The 21,270-nt window shown below is 54.5% G+C and overlaps 1 protein-coding gene across 1 annotated transcript in view; it reads left to right on the top strand.

Moving 5' to 3' along the window:
- The window catches only part of Rspo4 (R-spondin 4), a 29,664-nt gene extending 9,446 nt beyond the window's left edge, over nt 1-20,218 (top strand). Inside the window, exons 2-4 of the mRNA XM_015486284.2 lie at nt 16,652-16,840; nt 17,444-17,584; nt 19,927-20,218. Coding sequence (XP_015341770.2) covers nt 16,652-16,840; nt 17,444-17,584; nt 19,927-20,138 — 542 coding nt within the window. The 3' untranslated portion in view covers nt 20,139-20,218. The remainder of the gene's footprint in view (nt 1-16,651; nt 16,841-17,443; nt 17,585-19,926) is intronic.
- Nucleotides 20,219-21,270: the final 1,052 nt, after the last annotated feature.

Below are 21,270 nucleotides of genomic sequence, written 5' to 3'. Positions count from 1 at the left end.
ACTGACAATGTCTTCCTTCAGTCTGACACCATCTGCTAACTATGTGTTCCCTTGGAGAGGAGAAATCACTACATTGCAGACGATTTGGGGTCCATCCCTGGTGGGCCTCAGGCCTGAGAGAGTTCCCAGCTTTTGAAAGCCTACCAGGCAGGAGTCAGCGGAGAGACTGACAGGCCACCAAGCAGGCCCGGCCTAGTGTTGGGGACTGAGGCCCTGGCTTGCCCCTCGACAGCTCTTTGCTGTGCATACTGGAGCCACCCCCTTGACCTCTCTGAGCATCAGTTGTTCTTCATGAGAATGGGGTTAACTGAAGCCCCACCCTTGCAGGACTGTGGGGGCCTGGCCTGGCCTGGCCAGAGGTCACTGTGAGTCACCACCTGTTCTCAACTTGGAAGGTGACTTAGGGAGCCACCTAGACAGGGTCTTGAGTGTCACCCTAGGCTGGGGCAGCAGGTATGCAAGCTGCTTAAAAGCCACCACCAGAGGGAACCCAGACCAGTACCTGGCCCCAGCAGAACCTGAGGGTCAAGGGTCAAGGAGGCATGGTGGGAACCGCGACAGGGAGAAGCCGAGGCGATTCACAGAGGCGAGGGGAGGCGAGGGGTGGACAGTCGTGGGCTCAGGTCCCTTTAGTACAAGGACAGGTTACATCTGCCCAGTGCCTGCTCCGTGTGACACTGCCGAGGCCATCTGCCCTTCGGTTCTTGCAGTAAGCCACGGGTGACGTGTGGCTGTCCTCCTTCCTGGGACCCTGTTTCCCTCACCATCAGCCTCACTCTGAGTGTCCCTGGGGCCTCCACCCTGTGGTCCATCCCCCTCATCACCAGAGGGAGCGTTCAAGGTGACCGCTTCCAGGAAGTCCCGGCACCACCCAGACTGCTCCCAAGCCACCACGGGGTCAGCCGTCCACCCGTCCACCTGCACCCCGGGTCTCAGGCCTTCTCTGGGCTGAGCTGTCTCCCGCCTTGGAGCTTTGTGCCTGGTCCCTCCACCCTGAGCACATCTCAGAGAGGCACTTCTGGTGGCCCAGGCCCTCCTGTCACTTTGTTTGCTCTGGTCAGCTCCGTGTCACTGTCTGCAATGACCCTGTCCCTGCTGGGATGGAAACTTCCTGAGGGTTAGGGCTGTCGTGTTCACTGGTGTCTCCCTGGTGCCTAGAGCGGAGCCTGGCCCACAGTGATCACCCCTCGATGTCCCCAGGGACGGGCTCCAGCACCCCATTGGTACCACAATCCCACATGCTCAGTCCCTTTCACAGGTGGCATCAGATCTGTAAAACCCTGCACATCCTCCCCTCCGCTTGAAGCCACCTCCTGATTAGTTCTGATAGCTACTGCAAGGCAAATGCTGTGCAAATAGCTGTTCTGTTATTTGGGGGGTGGCGGGGGTGGGCGGGGGTGACAGTGAGAAAGTCTGTGCATATTCAGTCCCGACTTTTGATTTTATTTTTCTTGTTGTTTGTGGTACAGGGGTTTGAACCCAGGGGCAGCCCACCACCAAACCACAGCTCTAGGTCTGGTTTTTTTGTTTGTTTGTTTGTTTGTTTGTTTTGTTTTGTTTTGCTACAGGGCCTCACTAAGTTACTGAGGCTGGTTTCGAAATTGTGATCCTCCTGCCTCAGCCTCCCTAGTCAGTGGGATTACAAGCGTATGCCTCCTCACCCAGCAAGGCTTTTTTTTCCAAAGTATTTTTGACATGAGACCCATGGATAGGAAGGATGACTGTTGTGAGCCCCCCGTAAGTATTTGTGGAAAGAACAGTCTTCCAGGGTGGGCGATTGTCTCCGTTTCCATATGAGCAAGCTGAGGTTAGGTGACTGTCCCAGGGTGTCAGGTGTGGGCTGGGATGGAGAGCAGGTTTATCTGGTCCCAGACCTGGGATTCCCCCTTCTCCCTCACTGCCTCACTCTCTCTGGGGGACGGAGCGGCAGAAGGAGAGACCCCAGCCATCCTCAACCCCAGAGCAGGGAGCAACAATGGGAAGGGCAGACCTGGTCTCCCCAGTCAGAGGAGAGGCCAAGCTGGGTACAGTCCCAGGCAGGAAGGAACAGCTAGAGAGAGAGAGAAGCCAAACACACCCATTCAGAGACCTGAGTCCCTGCCCTCACTGTGTGCCTCTGAACACGTTCCTGCCCCTCTCTGAGCTTCAGGGCACCATCTATAAAGTGCCATTACTACCCTGTGTGTTCTAGTGAACAGATACTGCCCAAACTCCCTTGTCCAAATGGGAGACCTTTTGGATCCTGCCTATCTTGTGGGCCATAATAATATTTCATTCTTGTTTTCATCTTCAGTTTGGAAAACTAGTGATGTGGAGCAGCTTCTCATGTGGTTACTGGCTGATTTATCTTTCTTCTTTGAAATACTGGTAATATCTTTGTCCATTCCCACCCTCTTTTTCTTATTGATTTATAGGAGCTCTTTGTATATTAAGGACAGCTACCCTTGGCTTGCTTTGTGGGTAACTGGCTTAATGATCAGGAAGTTATAAACACTGCGTGTGCTGTTTTTCTTCTCCAATTCTTATTTCTAAAACCCAATCTTTAATCACTTTGGCCAGACCTCAGAGCTTTTTGGTAACTTCGAGGCATCAAGTAGCCCAATCCAGTGCTAAAATTTTAAAATATAGGTCTGATCCAAAGCTCTCTCTTCTTCCCAGCACTAACTTGGCTGCCCTGTGGGGAGCTGGGCCTCACCCTCACTCCATCCCTCCTCCTCCCAGGCTCCTTCCTCCCCGGTGCTAGGCAGCTTTTGCCACTAGAATGAAATACGGGATGTAATTAACTGAAAAGAGAAATGTTTTATTGCGCTTAAAATCTGGAAGTTCCACTCCAAACTGGGTGACCCCCTTGCTTTGGGTGCTGGGTGGCAATGTGGGAAGCAAAAGAGGGAGAAAGAGAGGTCAGAGTCCCATGTCCCCCTTTAAGGGAATTCCCCCCACCCCCCTACAGCCCTCCCAGGCCCCACCTCCCGGGAGGGACAGAGCCTTCAGCACAGGGACCTCTGGGGGACACTCATCCTGGCCATGGCACCCTGTGTGTTGGGGAGCAGGAGCAGGGATGGGAACAGAGACGGCTGTCACCTACCTCCCGGGTACTCCTGTGGCCTCCCAACCCGGGCCCCGTCACCAGAGAACAACAGAAGGGGCCAGGCCCACACGTTCGGGTGCCCTCTCCGTGCCCCCTGCCCTCGCCCATCTGGGCTGGGAAACTGCAGCTTGGGTCAACCCCAGCTGCCTCCTTCAGTGTCCCTTGACTGGGACAGGAAACGGCCCAGGGGTAGTGCCGCTGCCCCAGGACTGGCCTCACCCCTTCTGCATCTCTGCTAAGTCCCCCTCATCCTTGTGGGCACAGGGCGGGTCCACAGGTGTCATCCGGCAGGTCAGAGTGCCCATTCATTACCTTCCCGCCTGGCGGGGAGGGCCTGCCCCCGCTCCCTGGACAGCCCTGAGGTGCTCTAGGCCAGAGCTGCCACGGCTGGGGCGGCCAGGGGGCAGGGACAAGGAGCAGGAGGAGAGGTTGGTCCCCTGCCCCATAGTCCAGGAGAGGGTATTGGCCCCAGTTTGGGATTCATGAGGCGGCTTCCTTTACCGCATAAGTTGGGAGGGAGGGAGGACTCGGGGTTTTGTTTCCAAGACACAAGTTCTGCAACAGCAAGGTCAGTACCATTCGTTCATTCATTCAACAAATGCTGGCAGGCCCTGTACCAGGTGCTGGAGGGTCAGTGGCGAGCAAGGCAGAAGTCCTGGGGAGGTTCATCTTTCCAGTCTAGAATTACTTCATGTCTCTTTCCACCCTTATGTTCCTGGAGTCTAAAACAGAGCCTGGTACATAGTAGGTATTCAAGAAATATTTGCTGGATGGCTGAGAGATAAGCTTAAAAACACAAAGCTTAGCTGGGCACAGTGGTGCTCGCCTATAATCCCAGCAGCTCAGGAGGCTGAGGCAGGAGGACACAAGTTTGAGGCCCTAAGCAACTTAGTGAGGCCCTGTCTCAAAATAAATAAATAAATAAAAAGGGCTGGAGATGTGGCTCAGTGGTCAAGTGGCCCTGGGTTCAATCCCTGCTACCAAAAAGAAAGAAAGGAAAAAAAAAAGATAAATGAAACACCGAGTGTGACCTTCCATTTGGCAGATGGAGAAACAGAGACCTGGAGACAGGGAGGGAGAGATGTGGACAGGAGTCCTCCTCCGGGTCTCTCCCTCCTGCTAGGGCTTGAGGGGAGGCACCTGTGTGGACAGACCAGACTCATCATAGGAGCCCTGAGATGCTCACCCACTCCCGAGGTGGCAGTCGGGCTGAACTGGATCCCCAGCTCCCTGGCACCTTGGGACCCATGGGTCCCCAGGGGTGCTGCCTCAGAGGGGCTGGGCTGAGGCCACCCTGGGGCTACCAGCCCGACCTTTAGACCAGGCCCCGCCCTGGTGCTTAAAGTGGACCTGTTTGGTGGTCTGTGTTCTTCCTGAGACGGCCTGGCTGGACATCCAGCTTGCCACTCATGGCTGTGTGAACCTGGGTAACTCACCTACCTTCTCTGTGCCTTATTGTCCCTGTCTCTCAGATGAGTTCATAATACCCACTTTCTAGGGTTGCTGGGACAGTGTGGCCCATGTGGGAGCTCACAGCTGCTCACTGCTGTGACCTGCCATCTGCCAGGCTGTTCTGGGGTGAGTCACAAACACCCTGATGCAGTGAACCTTCAGGAGGATGTCTGAAGACAGTTTTATCCCCATTTTACAGACAGGGAAACTGAGGCTCGGGTGGTTAGGTTGGGTTTGCATCCAGCCTCTCTGCCTCTAGACCTGGTGCTTCCAGCTGCTCCAGTCCTGCAGATCTCCTCTCCTACTGCTGTGATCGCTGTGGGGCTCTGGCCGGTTCCCAGGCCCTCCAGGGCTACCCTCAGAAGTGGACAAAGGGAGGCCGAGGGACCGGGCACAAGGTCCTCACTCTGACCCCTCCTTGCCTCAGCCACAGCAGCTCTGCGCTTCTCCGCTTCATTAGTTGAGCTCCCATCCCATATCTGGGCCACAGGGGCTGAGAAAAAGTCCCAAAGCCCTTCATGGAGACAAGCCTTTGTGTTTCAGGTGGGGAAACCGAGGGCCAGCGCCACGGGGCTCTGCCAAGGGTCACGGGGTGGCGCGGCTCTGCCAGGACAGGAGTCCTAGCGCTGAGCTGTCTCGGACGCGCCTGGGAGGAGGGAAGCGGGTGTCTGGAGAGCAGACTGCAAAACGGGGGTCTTTCTCGGGCGGGTCTGGGGGCACCTCGCTCCTGCCTTCAGGGGTCCTGGCCCTGCCGTCCTCCCGGGGCTCCTGGGGCTCCCTGGGTTTGGACCCTGGAAACGTCCCCATTCCCTACTTGCAACATGGAGCATCCTGATTGGCCGGACATGTCCTGCCAGGCTCCTGAGTACTGCAAACACCTGCTGCCCCCGACAAAGCTCTGACACTTCTCAAGGAGCCACGGAGACACAAGAGGGGTCTCCACCCTACAGAGCCCGGGAATCGGACCCCATGAGGGGGGAAAGGGGTGAGTGGGGGGTGTTTCTTGTCCCCCAGGGCTGCCCGGCCCCGGTCTCACGGTGTTTTCTGACTACGGAGGTTAGGTGCAGAGAGGATCGAGAGGCAAGGGACCTACCCAAGGTCACCACCAGGCCACCCTGCTGTGGGACAAAGCCACAATTAGAAAGAGCCACAACCCGTGGGGATCTCTGTGGCCCTGGAGAGTCACTCAGCAAGTGGTCACTGAGACCCACTGTGACGAGGTGTGGTCATTACAGGAGAAGCTGAGGCACAGGGCACGGTGGCCAGTCACTCAGACATGACAAGGAACTAGCTTCTCGATTATTCCCTGGATGAAGGGCAATGACACCCGCCCGACGATGTCACAACAGACGATTCCTTACGTAATGTCACAAACTCGACAACATGGTGACTCTTTTGCACACAAGACACTCCTGTGACATCTCCAGAGACAGACTGATGTTGTGAGTTTTACACTCAGGACAGCTTGGTGACAGCTCTGTGTTCTTGGATAACCGGGTGCTGCTCTCCACAGAGGTGGCTCTGGTTCCCTCCTCTGGGTCCCAACCTCCTCTGCCTCCAAAAAAAGTGCACTAGTGACAGGAATCCCAAGGCAGCCGTCCCCTCCCCTGCCCCCACCCAGTGCCTCTGAAGGACACGGTGGCTGCTCACCACCAGGAACACAAACGTTCTTCCCCTAATGAGGACTCAGTAGCAGGCAGAGTCCATGTGGTAGGTCCAGGGCGGGTCCCTACAGCAAGAGGGAAGCGGAGGGTCAGCCTGGGAGGGAGCCGGGCGCAGCAGCTGCTCTGCCTGCCATTGTCCCCACATGGGTCCCAGAAAGGCCTGACAGGGGCAGCCCAGGGCTGGGGTCAGGCCTTCTCCGTGCTTCAGCCCCGGGCACCAGGGTCCTTTAGGGGTGGGTCTCACCACACGCCTGCCACTGTCCTGGGGCACACGGGGACCCACCAACCCTGTCCTTCCTACCAATGACAGCAAGGACTGTAACCAACTCAAGCTACTTGGGAAAATGACCCTCCCATTGGTGGTGACAGGAGTCAGGTTGCCCCTCCCAAATATCAGCCCAACCTGCCCTCCCCCCGCCCATCAAAGGACACAAGGGCAAGGCACCGTGACCTGGCAGAGTCGGGGTCCGGTCAGCGAGGGTCCAGTCTAGCTCCACCACATGCAGTTTTGGCCTTTGAGCCTTTGCTTTCCCAGCTGTGATGTGGGGAGTCACAAGTTTATGCCCGTACACCCCCAGGTACACAGGGCGCTCTTACTGTCCCACTTGGGCTTGGAGAGGTGGGATGGTGGACAGTCCAGCTAGAGTCTGTCTTAGACACTGGCTTTCAATGGACCAGTGATGGAGAGGGCCGTGGTAGAGTCAGGGTTCAAACCTACTTCTGTTGCTCTCCTGGCCAATGGTGACCCTCAGATTAACATCACGTCAGAATCACCTGAGGTGCCAGGCAATCCCAGTGGTTCAGGAGGCTGAGGCAGGAGGATCACGAGTTCACAGCCAGCCTCAGCCAAAGGGAGGCCGTAAGCAACTCAGTGAGACCCTGTCTCTAAATAAAACACAAAATGGGGCTGGGGTGTGGCTCGAGTGCCCCTGGGTTCCATCCCTCAGTACCTGGCTGGCTTTTAGGCTTCTCCTTCTGGTGGAATGCACCCTGGACCTCTGCGGGGGAGGAAAGAATGCAGGAGAAAGGTCAGCAGCCTGTCCTTCCTGGGCACCCTTTCCTGCCTCCGTTAAAATCACGTCATGGATCCTGAGGGGGGCAGTGGCCTCAGCCCAGCCCCGGGGCAGCTGGGCTCGCAAGGCCTGTTGCTCGGCATGGGGATTAAGGGGGCACCCAGGAGGCACTGGCTGGAGGCAGCACGGCTGGAGGTCACCCCATCACCGTCTGCGGAACATGTGCCCTTCAGGGACCACCAGTCCAGCCCTGGGAAGAGGCCCGTGGGCTAGAGGCCTCGCACTCTGCGTCCTGGAGTCTCCTGGGGGACTCATCTCCAGGACCCACCCCTGGCTGGGCATGGCGCAATCTGCCCCCACGGCGGGAATGTGCGGGGGGGGGGCCCCCCTGAGCCAGCCCCCAGTGGTGGCGACTGCCTCCCAGATGTGGCTGTCTCCGCGGGCCTCCAGATGTTGTTTATTTCCCTTGGTCATCAGTGACATGCGTCCCCATTGCCAGGAGGGAGCTGGGGTGTGCTGCCCGGCGCTGTCTGTGTGGGGCCCTCTTGTGTGGCTCGGAATCCTTCCCCAGGACAGAGCAGGACAGGGCAGGCAGGGCCTTGGCCCTCGGAGGCTCACTGCCCTGGGGTGAGGGGCAGTGCTCCTTCTGCCCGCTCACCCTCTCAGCCCCAGGGAGCCCTTCAGGACAGCTGTAGGACATCCTTAGTCCACCATAACTAATGATGTTCTCATGCAAGACGCGCTTCCCTGGGCACACCCCAATTATGAAGAAACTCTACCCCAAAAAATGTTGGCATCAAAGAAAAAGCACTGATTGTCAAAGGCATTCCAGAATCTCAGATGCCCGTGGAGGCAGGGCAGGTGGTGAAGGTCGCCGTAGTAACAGTGATGTCATTGAGACCCTCTCAAACGGTCAGACCCTGCCCGGCTCCTCACGACATGCCTTGGAAGCCTGCCAGCAGGGTGACAGGTGGGAAACCTCTGGCACAGAGAGGTTCACCCAGGAGTACAAGGTCACATGGGCAAAGGCTAAGGGACAGAGCTGGGATTGGAACCCAAACTGTCTGACCTTTAACCCTGCTCCACACTCGTGGTTTCCAAAGTGTGGTTCTGGGACCAACAGCATCGCCATCCCCTGGGAACCCCTTAGCAATGCAGACTCCCAGGCTCGGCCCAGGTAGGCCAGAGCAGCCGGTCTGCAGGGAGGCCCAGCGCAGTGCTTTCCACAAGCTCTAGGGGTGAATCTGGTGCATGCCCAAGGCTGAGGACTCCTACGGCCCGGCACAGTGGCTCACCTGTAGTCCCAGCTACTCCGAGGCCAAGGCAGGAGGACTGCGAGAGCCCAGGAGTTTTAGGCCATGTAGCAAGACCTGTGTCTTAAGAAAAAGAAAAAACAAGAGTCCCCGCTAGGCAGAATGAGCTCCTAAAGGTGAAGAGGGCACAGGAGGCAGCTCAGGAAGGAGAACCATCAGCAGTGACCTTTGCCCTCAGGAGCGGAGGAGGGAGTGGGAGGTCTGCAGCTAGCTGGAGCCAACACCCTCCAGTTACGTAACTGCAGCCAATCCCGGCCCTGCGAGGATGCAGGCCCAGCGTTGGCAGATGTTCTGGCTTTTTCCAGAGAAGTCCAAATTCCAACTTTTTATTTGAAATCTCTTGATTTTATAAATGTTGGCCATCTGTCCAAATTAGTCCTAAAAAAGTGGGGCTGGAGGCCTTGGCCTGGGCTCCCAGGATATGCCAGTCACAGGCCTGCCGGGCGGCGGGGAGCTGTCTAGGATAACCGGTCATTCACAGGGGCCCAGGGGCCCCCCAGCCTCTGCAGCCCCTCAAGGGAAGAGCTGCAGGGTGGAAGTGGATGTGGCAGAGGTGACTTTAGATCCACCCAAAAGGGAAAGAACACAGAGGTCACTTGCAAACGTCGAGGCACCGATTCCTGGAAAACAAGATGCTGAGGCCCATTTTCAGGATGTGGCTGACGGGAGGCTGGGGATTTGTCTTAAGAGCTACAATCTTTCCTTGTTCCCAACAGAAGGAATAAACCTAGCCGGGCACAGTGGCGCACGCCTGTAATCCCAATGGCTCCGGAGGCTGAGGGAGGAGGATCACAGGTTCAAAGCCAGCCTCAGCAACTTAGTGAGGCTGTGAGCAACCTGGTGAGAGGCTGTCTCTAAATAAAAAATGAAAAGGGCTGGGGATGTGGCTCAGTGGTTAGGCGCTCCTGGGTCCAGTCCCCAGGACCAAAACCGAACAAAAAAAATAAACCTGTCTCTCACCCAAGACCAACACTGCCCGCAGTGTCTCTGCCAGGGACTCTTCACCCTTCACATCCTTGGTCCCTGCTGTTCACCTTCCAGCCTCACCAGCGTCTCTGGCCTCTGTGAAAGGAGGGAGGGGCCAAAGGGTGGTTCCCGGTCCTACTGTGTGTCATGGCAGTGGAGGAGCAGGAAGGGAGTGTGGGTGTATAGAGGAGCCCCTAATATGTGTAGGACACTTTCTGAGTCATTGGCAACTGTTGCTGTCACATGGAGAAACTGAGACCTTCAGAGATAAAGGGACTTGTCCAAGGTCACTTGATGAGTGCTGAAGCCAGAATTTCCACCTGGGCACCTGCACCATGACACCTGTTTTGGATTTTTGAGACCCTTGCAGGCGGGAAACACATTGCCCTTCAACATAATATCAATGCTCCAATGTGTTGGGTGCCTGCCATGTGCTAGGGCTCCAAGAGTTTTCCGTGTACTTCTCCTTTAATCATGACAATCCTGCAAGGTAAGCATTATTATCCCCATTTTTTAAAATTTTTATCTTCTAGTTGGACACAATACCTTTACCTTTATTTTACTTATTTTTATGTGGTGCTGAGGATCAAACCCAGGGCCTCTCACGTGCTAGGTGAGCGCTCTGCTGCTGAGCCACAACCCGGCCCTATTATCCCCATTTTATAGTTTGAAAAACTGAGGCTCAGTAGAGTAGCAGTGCCCCACAAGGCAGGGAGCCTCTAACCCTGGACCTTACCATGATAGAGGTCCAGAACTATTTGCTGAATGAATGAATGAATCACTCAACCCAGGGGGTAACTCATGCGGTCAGAGGTGAGGAGCTGACGTTGCTGTGGAAACTGTCAAGTCCGCATGATTATCATTCTCTAAAATGGACATCCAAGTCTCAGCTCCTCCCCCTGGGTGCTTGGGGAAAGACAAGTGACTCAGATGTCATTCAAGCCTCTCCAGCTGCTGGAGCCATGCAGGGCCATACACAGCGGGCCAACTGGCATCTGGACTTGGAGAAGATGGGCTTGGTTATGGCAGACAGTTGCTAAGTTACATAAGGTGCCGTCTACTCATGGGGCCCCAAGAAAACTCAGAAGGTTGCAATTAGAGCTTAAAGGCTTTTATCTAGAAACACACATCTGAGTGGGAAAGAGAGCAGTGATGAGGTCAGGATTCCCCTGAGGTAGAGAAGGATCCAGTGGTTTTCAAACTGTGCTCCCTGGAACCCCCAGGTTCCTTGGGACACTAGGTTAGGTGGGTGAGCTCCAGACCCCTCTATCCTGCAGAAGCAGAGCTGCTCCGTGATGATCTGTTTCCTATCTAGTGAGCTCCGTGCATTTGATTGTAAGCTGACAGAACAGAATTAGTTCAAGTGGAAAAGTGACTTTCTGCAGAGCCACGGGGCAGGCCAAGCCTTGGGAGGGACTGGAAGGTGTTCAGAAGCTGTGTCTGCCTTTTGGAGCCCGGGAGGTTTCTGGTTGTTGCTTCTCTTTCTGCATCTGATTTGTTTGTTCTCTGTCTCTCTCTGCTTCTGTATTAGTCAGAAATCATTTGGTTGCAAGTGACAGAAAAGCAGCTTGAGGAAAGACAAGCAGGTCTGGGTTGCCTGCATTAGATTTGCGCGCAGATGGCTCCTTCTGGAATCTGTCTTCATTTCCACTCTGCTGCTGTTGTGTGTGTGGCCTCGTTCTTGGGGGGCTCTTCCTTAGTGTGGTGCCACCTACCACCTCTGATCTACATCCTCTAGATCCACAGGGTGGACAAGAAACACACACACACACACACGCATGTGCAAACATATACACCTACTGACTTAAGCAAAAATTCCAAGACCAGCTCTGGTTGGGACACATGCCTGTATCTGAACCTATGCCACTGAGGCCAAGGGGACCTGATGCCCCATTTGCCCAGGTGCAGTGTGCCAGAGTGGAGATGGCCCCACAATGACCTCAAAGTCAGGGAGCATGGAGGATGAGCCTCTGTTAGACAAGTGAGTGGCCTGCTCACTTGGTGCTGGGGCCTGCTGGTGTCTTTTGGCTGCCTTACCTTGGGGAAAATGTGTACAGGCTGTCCTTCCCACCTGGGACTGTCCTTAGGTCAAAAGGTCAGTCCAGATGATTGCCTTATCATCCTCGAGTGAATCTCAAGAGAGATGAACTAATGGACCAGCCTGGATGAGCCATCAGTCAAAGACAAGGTCATAAAATACAAGCATGGTTGCTAGCACCAGTTCTCAAGCCAGGGAGACTGATCAGAGAAGACCTCTCTCAGATACCTATTACATTTATTTTGGGCTTGTTAAAATGCACATTCCTAGACCCAAACCAGATACTTTGTAAACCTCCCTAGGATTCTGATACATGATCAAACTGAAGAACCACTGAGTTTGGATCTTTCTAGAGCAGTACTGTACGAATTCTAGTTGTCATCACTTATCAAAATAAAGTAATGACAGTTACACCCTGACCCTGGGCGGATATCATTGGGTTCTTCTAATGAGTTACAGAGATGGGGTAAAAGGCCCAAGTAAGGCCATCTTTTGTAGCCTGGAGGTTTCTGGTTGTTGAATTCAGTTGTCAGAGGTGCCATTACAACTTGGTGGCACTAGAGGGCACCCTACCAACTGCCGGACCAAGGATGCAGCAGGAGACAGCCACCTCCCTTTAAATGTTAAGATCCATCCCGCGCTCACACACGCGCGCGCAAACTGATACTCTCCGAGGTCCAAGAAAAGTCTTAATTGGTCTCTTGCCTTCAGCACGTTGAGTCATCATTCCATAAATAGTGCTGTCGCCTAACTGGGACTTCCTTGGGGAAGGCTGCACCCCTTTCAACTGGGTCCCCAGTAAAATCGCAGGGATCGGGCTGAGTGATATTTAACCTCTTGAGCAGTGTAACAGTTTTGCCTTGTCCTGATCTTGGGGCCCTTAGCTCAGCCTCTTTGCTATCACTTCTGTGGCTTCAGTTTTTCCCATCGGGTTGTGGGTCAGAGGCCCTGGGTGGCTCACCCCTGCTGCCCCAGACTCTGCCCGAAATGCTCCAGGAGAGCCCCGTGGGGCAGACTCATCTGGGACCCTGCCCCAATTGATTCTGCATGACCCAGGGTGGCATTTTACCTCCCTGAGCCTGATTTCCTCAGCTGCAAAAATGGCCAACACACCCATGTCGTGGCATCTCGGTCCACGAACTCAGTCTGCAGGAAACACCACCTTGTTTTTCTGCAACTGAACGTTAATTTGAACTCCTGTTCTGCGGGGTGACAGGGATCACCTCAAGTCAATCACGGTTGCCCGTTGTCAGTGCCCTGGAGCATCTTGGCTCCCGGGGCATACACACTGCCGAGGCACCGAGGAGGGCACCCTGGTCCCCACTGATGTCACTCTGACCTGCCATCAATCATTCTATGTCACAAAGACCCAGTAACCCAAACAGGATGACCACGCTTTCCTCCCAGTCCCATGAAAGAATCTCTGCATCAGGCAGTCCCGGGCTGGTGGAATTGCACCGTGATGTTGTGGCAATCAAATGTCCCTGCTGCTCGCTATTCTTGTAGCGACCAAAAATCCAGGAGCCAGGAGTTGGTGGAAGAAATCGGGTCTTATTCAAAGCCCTGGAGAAGATAGAGGGGCTTGTTTTCACCCCAAATCTCTAACGTTGGGGGCTCAGGGCGCAAAACGCTTTTTAAGAGAAAAAAGAGGTACCGCGAACAGAAAGGCTCTGTCCTGGGCGGGGCCTCGGTCATACCGAGGTGGGTGTGTCCTCTTGTGGGGACCTTTGACCCCCTCGGCCAGTTAACTGAAACCTCAGGGAGAGCTTCTCTTCAGCACAAAGGAGGGGCGGAAGGCAAAAGGGAGAGGAGGGCGAGGAAGGAACAGTTTCAGATAAAGTTCTGTAAGGCCCTTGAACCCCCAAATCTGCCGCGTCTCTGGCTACCGACCCTGCAGCGGGACCGGCAGAGGAAGCTAGGAGCAAAGAGCGCAAACGTTTCCTGGGGTTGCCCCGACACGCCCACTCGCCTCCCATTGGCCAGAATCAAGACATGTGACTACGTGTAGCTGCAAAGGAGCCTGGGAAATGGAGTCTTTCTTGGACCGCGTGAACCCCGCTAGAAGTCAGGGTTCCGTTCCTTAGACGGACAGGGAGAAGGAACACAGGGGATACCTAGTGCAGTTCCCACTCTCCAGAATTGGTCCCCTTCCCTTGCCCCAAATCTCAGCTTGAGGATGGGGCAGAGCTTGGCTTGGGGATCTGGGGAAGAAACGAGAGAAAGAAAGTGGTCCACCCCCGCTCAAGGGCTCCGGAGGGGCTAAATGCTTTTCCTTTAAGAGGATTTTTATTGTGAACTGTTTCATACCTACAGTGAAGAATTAAAAAAAATTAATGAGAATTCACTGTTGCGTCTGATTTTAAGAAATGAAATATTACAGATAAAACGAAATCCCTGGTCAGCTTTCCCATCCCTTACCCGATGCCTGGCCCCAGAGGTGCCACCATCCTGAATTCAGTGTGTGTTCATCCCTTATGTGGTTTTTACTCTCCATGCACATTTCTGTATCATAAATATTACAAAGTGTGGTTCTGCAGCCGTTTGAATTTGATAGAAATGGTTCTTACTGCGTGATTCATGGTGCAAGTTGCTTTTCCTTTTGGCATGTCTTTGAGTTGGGGCCACAATGATAACTGTAACTCTACCTCAGTCATTTATCATGACCGGGTTGTGTATGTGGCGTTTGGATTGTGATATGTGACTACACCACCAAGAATTTATTCTTTTGCTGGAGAGTTCATTTTTCACAATTGTTTGCTATTAAACCATTCTGCAGTAAACATCTCTGTACATGTATCTTTGTGCACATATAAAAGAGTTTCTCCAGCCTAGTGATTCTCAAAGTGTGATTGATCCCTGGGATTCTGATAGCAATGCATATCCCCAGGCCCCTCTGAAGACCTGCGGAATCAGTGCTCCAGGGTGGAACTCTGTGCTCTGCAGGTAGGAGCTGGCGATGTGCTAAGGGTTATAGCAGATGTAGAATTGCTGTGTTTGAAGAGGCAAGTCTTCTAGTTACTAGACACTGCTAGATTTTTCCCCAAAGTTTCCATGCCTATCAGAAGCAGGAGTTCCCCTTGTCCTGAGCCGTCTTTGGTATCACAGAATTTAAAATGTGTTGCCAAGTGAGTGGGAAGACTGGGCTCTGTTAAAATCTGTGGATGTGATTCTCTAGGGTCCTGGGAATCCCTCTTACAAAAGCGTCACACTTTCTTTTTGTTCTCAGGGCCCTGCAGGCCTACAGTTTGGGAGATTAAAACAAAACAAAAAACACTTTACCCTCCTGTTAGAGTTTTCCTTTCTAGAACAAGAGAATGAAGGTGCATCTTAGTTACTGTATGTGTCTGTCTGCCTTAGTCAGGCTTCTCAGTTGCAAGCAACAGAAATGAGGTAATCAGCAGCATCAGTTGGGGGGCTCATGAAATCGGGGGGCTGAAGATCAGGTTTGGGAAGGGCAATGCTCATCCCATGGACAGAGAGGGGAGACAGAGGTCTCAGACAGGTATGGGCCGAGAGCCTGCTCTGCCCCCAGCATGGATCCCGTCCCTGTGTGTCCTGGCCACACCAGGAACCACCCTCTGCTGACTTGAGGAAGGGCCTCCTTGGTTCCTGCTCCAGGGACAGGCACCCAGGGGGATGCCTCCATAGCGGGGATGGGGCACTGGGAGGAACAGGAGAGAGGCTGAGAGTGCGAGAGCTAAGAATGTCCCCTGCTGGGTGGCACCAGGGAGCTGTGGTGTATGATCAGCTCATTAAACAGTGTGCCCTTGGTGGGCATGAACGTGAAGCCCTTTAGTGTTCCCTCGGTTGCTTCCTGGAGGAAGCACATGGCCTTTACTTTCCCCCCATCTCCTACCCCCAGAGGCTTACACCGCTGCCTCTTTCTGCAGGCACCTGCCAGCCACCAGCCTGTGTGAGGCAGCAGCAGAGGCCATGCAAGCCTGGCTCCTCTAAGGTGCCCTTGCCACCAAGAGCCCCTTTGTGCCTTCCCTGAAGGTCAGGCGGCCTCTGCTGCTGCTGTCCCTGCTCTCATCTCTGCCCTTTTCTCCTGGCCACTTTTCTGTGCTCAAAAAGGTGTGGAAAGGAGACAGATCTGAAAGGCTTAGGTCCAGCTGGAGCAGAAGAGACCAGCACCTCCTTGCAGCTGCCCCACAGTCATGCTGGTACAGGAGTTCTGCCTTCCCCAGGGGTCCAGTCTCTTTTGATCTTGCTTCTCCACCATCCTCGGGGCATGGATTTCACCTTATGATCCAAAATGACTGCTCGTGCTCCAGCCATCATGTTCGCAACTTATCATGTTTCTGTTCTCATCATCTTTCTGTTCTCGCGAATAAAAGGCTCAGGGGTCACTCCAGTCAAACTGGGCTGACTGGGCTGCGCAAAATAACCACACGAGAGACACAAATACCTTTTTCTTTGGGGGTCGCTGTGATGGCTCCTCTGACCTTAAGGGTCCACAGAAAGAAAGAGAGAGAGCGAGCACGCGCTGACCCCTTTTATTGAGGAGAAGCTACTCAAATGAGGCAAAGGGTCAGGTTTCAGGGGGCTGAGTATCTTCCTGATGTCCACTGTCAGCAGGTTGACTGACACCTGGGTAGGCCACACCCAAGGGCACAGTAAGAGAAGGGGACACACACAAGGCACTTCCATGGAAGATTCTATCCTAAACAGGGCAAAGCGTTATATTACAAAGGAACAGGTGAGCCTAGCTTCACCCATGGGGCTGTAGCAAGACACACCCATGCACGAGACACCGACCCTCTAATCCTAGAAGGGTGGGGAAAGCTCTGCCACGTTTCTGGGACTGAGCGCCTCAGCACCCAGCCAGGGAGTGTGACTCAGTCACGTGTAAGGTTGGTCTCCTACGGCATTCCACCCAATAGACAAGATGAGGGGATGTCAAAAGGGCACCCCCCCTCGTTCTTTAAGGCGGCTTTCTAGAAGCACAGTGCTTTACCTTACACTCCATGACCACATTTGGGAAGCTGGGAAATGTAGTCTTTTTTTAGGGTACCATGCGCCCAGTTAATACCCCAAGGAGACCGTCTGAGCTGCTCACATATGGCTTGACCATCTCTCTCCCTCTCCTTCTCCTTCCTCCCTGGTCTGGCTGGCAGTGGGCACTGGCCTGGGGGGTAACTGCACGGGCTGTGTCATCTGCTCAGAGGAGAATGGCTGCTCCACCTGCCAGCAGAGGCTCTTCCTGTTCATCCACCGGGAAGGAATCCGTCAGTATGGCAAGTGCGTGCACGACTGTCCCCTCGGCTTCTTCGGCATCCGCGGCCAGGAGGTCAACAGGTGCAAAAGTACGTGGATCCTCTCTTGTCCTGGGCTGGAGGTGGGCTTCTGGGCAGTGCTGTCCTACCCTGTCCCCCAGCACATCCAGAGGGGAGCTGGAATCTGCCTGAGGCCAAACTTGGATCCCTGCTTGGTTCCAGACAGTCTCTGAGGCCCTACGCAAGCCAATCCCCTCTGTCTTCATCAGCACTCAAGATAGGGAACTGTGACTCCTGCTCTAGTTTGCTGTGTGGCCTTTGGCAATTACTCACCTTCTCTGGGATTAGCTCAAATTGGGAAAGGAGTCCTACCTCTTAACTCTGTTTTTGCTGTGACCTGGGACAAAGCATCCCTCTCTCCAACCCTTGGTGAAAATAGAGCCTGGGGGTCCTCACTCCCAGCCTAGATTTGCTGTGTGACTTCAAGCTAGTCGCTAATCCCTTGAGCCTCAGCTCAGATGAGAAAGGGAAAGCTCCTCACAGGCAGGTCCAGGCTGACTTTGCCAAGTCTGAAGTTCAGAGGTGACGCTGAGTCCTGAGCCAGTGTCACCTAACCCGGGGCTGCTCAGGCAGACCCACGAGGTCCCCCGCCCACAGCAGTCCTCACCCGGGTTGTCCCCGACTCTGTTACAGAATGTGGGGCCACCTGTGAGAGCTGCTTCAGCCAGGACTTCTGCATCCGGTGCAAGCGGCGGTTCTACCTGTACAAGGGGAAGTGCCTGCCCAGCTGCCCACCAGGCACCTTGACCCACCAGAACACGCGAGAGTGCCAGGGTGAGTGGGGCCCCTGGAGCAGGGGCGTGGGGAGAGGAGTCCAGAGACCAGGAAGCTAACATGGCAGAAGGCCACGTGGCCATGGGAGCCCAGCACCACTGAGGCGGGTGATCTGGGGAGAGCTACAGTTTGGGAATCAAACAGATCTCCATCAAACGCCGGCTTTAAAACCTGCCCATTAGTGACCTCAAGCAAGTCACTATGCTCCCTGTCCTTTGATTTCTCCAAAGGTTAAAAAGAAAATCACAGTAGAATCCAGAACCTACTCCACGGAGAGGGCTGAAGAATTAAATGAGTTAAATGTTATGAACGTTAAATGTATTGCTGCGACTTGGGGCTTAATAAGCCCGGTGCATGCTAGCGTCATTATTATCGCTGCTCCGATTACTGACAGCAACGTATCAAACCCTGCTGTGGTCCACCCTTACCCCCGGGCTGTGCCTTGGCATTCTGACCAGAACCAGGCATCTCTGCCCGCACGTCCCCGGGCACAAGGTCATGGTCCTTCCAACCACAGAGGGCTCCTGACTCCCTGTCCCCCTGAGCAGCAGCCCCACAGCCCACCTGCCTCTGGGGGCTCCTTCCCCTTCCCCACCTCTCGGGAGGCTCCTCCCCATTGCCCGCCCCTCTGGAGGCTCCTCCCCATTGCCCGCCCCTCTGGAGGCACCGCCTCATTCCCTGTGCCCTGGGAATGTGCTTGTGCTTCTCCTGGGTTCCTTCTATCAGTAACCAGCTGACTCCTGGGTGGTCACGCCCATGACCCAGGCGTCACCCTTCCCCTCAATCTAGGAATCACTAGTGCACCTGCCCTGGCCAGGCTCTTTCCTAAGTGATAGGACCTTAGTCAGCAAAGCAGCCTCTGCTCTCATGGACGGGTCTCTCAGCGGGGAGATAGGAGAATAAGGGCATGATATGTTGGTGGCAGAACTTCAGAGGAAAATCTGAAGCAGCAGAAAGCCCCCAAACCCGCCCACCTGTCACCCTTGATCCCCACTCCACCCCCACCTCCCACATCTCCACCCTCTGCCGTCTCCCTGCCTCGGCTCCCTGTCCTGCCAGGGTGACTGTTTCAAGACGTTAGTCTGTTCAGGTTTCTCTCCTGCTCAAGGCCCTTCTGTGGCTCCCATTGACCTTGGGCAGAACATCCCCGCCCTAGCCTGGGCAGTCTGGGCCCTTCTGGAGCCTCTCCCCTTCCCTCACTCGACTCCTCTCTGTTCGGGCTCCAGCTTGCCCGTTCTAGGAGTCTCCTAGGTGGAATCACCCTGGGGACCTCGCTGGGATTATCCCTCTACCTGGAGCATCTCCTGACCTCCCTGTGCCTAGACGACCCCACAAGGTGCCACTTAATGACTCAGTTCAGGAGTCCCCTCCAGGAAGCCTTCCTGGTCCCCCAGGCTGCGACCTGCGTCCCCTCTGCTGGTTTGTGCCTCCCTGGTGCACTGAGCATGTGGCCCTCCTGGCCTGATGTCTTTGGTGACAGTTTCCAGGAGGCAGGTTGGGTGCCTTGTCTTCAGCTGCCCTCTGCCCACAACGGCACTGGAGTGGCACATGGGCACTCTGGACTTGTCACAGAATGTATCTAGTGTCAGGACCAACATCCTAAGTTCTGGAAACCTGCTTTCTGGGCCCCGCTGCATCTCAAACCTGCTGTTCGAGAGCCCCAACCAAAGCCCTTTACTACTCCAGGCCTCAGTGTCCTCGCCTACAAAATGTGGGTACTCACAACTACCTCCTGTGTTCCGTGTCTCCTCCAAGTCAAATGTGAAAAAAAGAACTGTGTGTGCGTGTGTGCGCATGCGCGCGTTCGTGTGTAAATAAATTACCTCTATTAAGAAGTGCATGTCCGGGACCTGACTTTCCCTCACGGCAGCTTTGGGTAGCTTCTACATTATGGTTGATGAAAGGCAGGTGATCAGGTGCAAAGCCCATGTCTTTTTTGGAAGGCTTCCCAGCCAGCTCTAGCCCCATCTCTGCCCGCCCCTCTGGACCTTCACCCCCACTCTAACCACCCAGCTTCCAGCACCGGGGCCAGGGCTTTGCGGACCTGCTTCCCCTCCCTCGCTGGAGGAGCATGTCACCTCCCCTGGGGCGCCTCCTTCAAAACCAGAAGGTCCTCTCTCTGGCTTTGGGCCCAGAGCAAGCTCCACAAGCCTCCACATGTTTCATCCCAGGCTCTTTAGAATATTAGAATATTTTTGAATGTGTCCCTCCATTCCTAGTGACAGACTGAGCCATTGCAGATGGAGATGGTGTCCTCAGAACCCTAGACCCTACCTTGGGCCTGAAGGGCACTCGCTTTCAGAGGCCTCATCTGTCTGTCTGTCTCTCCCTTCGCCCTGCAGAGGAGTGTGAACTGGGCCCCTGGGGCAGCTGGAGCCCCTGCACGCACAATGGGAAGACCTGTGGCTCTGCCTGGGGCCTGGAGACCCGAGTGCGAGAGGCTGGCCGGGCCGGGCAGGAGGAGACGGCCACCTGCCAGCTGCTGTCTGAGTCAAGGAAATGTCCCCTCCAGAGGCCCTGCCCAGGAGGTGAGTGCAGGGCTGCCTGTGGGTGAGTGCAGGGTGACGTCTAGTGGCCTTGAGACATTGTCCCCACAGATGGTACCTGCAAAGCCAGGTGAAGTCCTCCAGCAGCCACGCCTTCCTTAAGATGACTCAGCCCTTCCCCACTGATCACTCCCCTTTCAATCACGTGGACTTTGGAATGTGCTCTTTTCTGATCTGAAATGAAATTCATGGATAATGTGACCCACTGACACAGGTCACTTTTGAAATATCCGCGTAGTTCCCTAACTGGAATATAAAAGGGAAAGAAAAGAAATTCCATGATGGAAGCACTTTGGCCCCACATACGAGAGGACACTCAGGGAGTCGAATCAGAGTGTAGGTACGGCTGTGGCCAGTGTCTCTGGAGGGTGCACTTGGCCAACAGAGTTGTGGCTTCCCAAATGGGGACCAGTGATGAAGAAAGTCACACTGTCTGATGCCACACAGACAGTCCTAGAATATTCCACGAGAGAAAGTGTCACAGATGCTCGGCATTCACATGAAGCAGCTCAGCTCTGAGCACCATGAGGGTGGAGTGGATGAAATAGGGGACCACTGTCCCATGCATCACCTCCATCCTTGTCCACTGAATGCCGTGGGACCCCCTTCATTGAGGCAGCCAACACCTTGCACAGATTTCCAAATACTGGGGGCAGGAATTAAGAACCACGGATTTAAACAGAAGAGAGGGTGCAGGGGTGGAGGGCATATGTGACAGTGGACACCAATAATATGGAATTGGCAATGTTAACTGTGTTTATACTACATACCAGGCCACTGCACTAATTTTTTCTACAGTTGTTGACTCATTTAATCTACATAATGATGCTATGAGGTAGGTATTATAAATATGCCCCTTTTACAGATGAGGAGATGGAGACCTAGCTAGAGAGGTTGAGTCACTTGACAAAGGGCCTCACTGTCAGGTAAAGGTAGACCTGGAATTCCAACACAGATCACTGTGTGCAAAGAGGAATTTAACATCATGGTTAAGGGTGAAAGACCTGATGCAGGCCAACTCAGGGCACACTGCCGGGACAGGGTGGAACCAGGATCTGAACCCCGGGACACCCCTGGTTTCTGAAAGACTTGTGGTGTCTGAGTTGGGAGTGCAGATGGCAGAGACGGAGCCTCTGGGAG

This window comes from Marmota marmota, unplaced genomic scaffold, assembly GCF_001458135.2.
Source record: "Marmota marmota marmota unplaced genomic scaffold, marMar, whole genome shotgun sequence".
NCBI lineage: Eukaryota > Metazoa > Chordata > Mammalia > Rodentia > Sciuridae > Marmota > Marmota marmota.
This window is presented reverse-complemented; position numbering and strand designations above follow the sequence as displayed.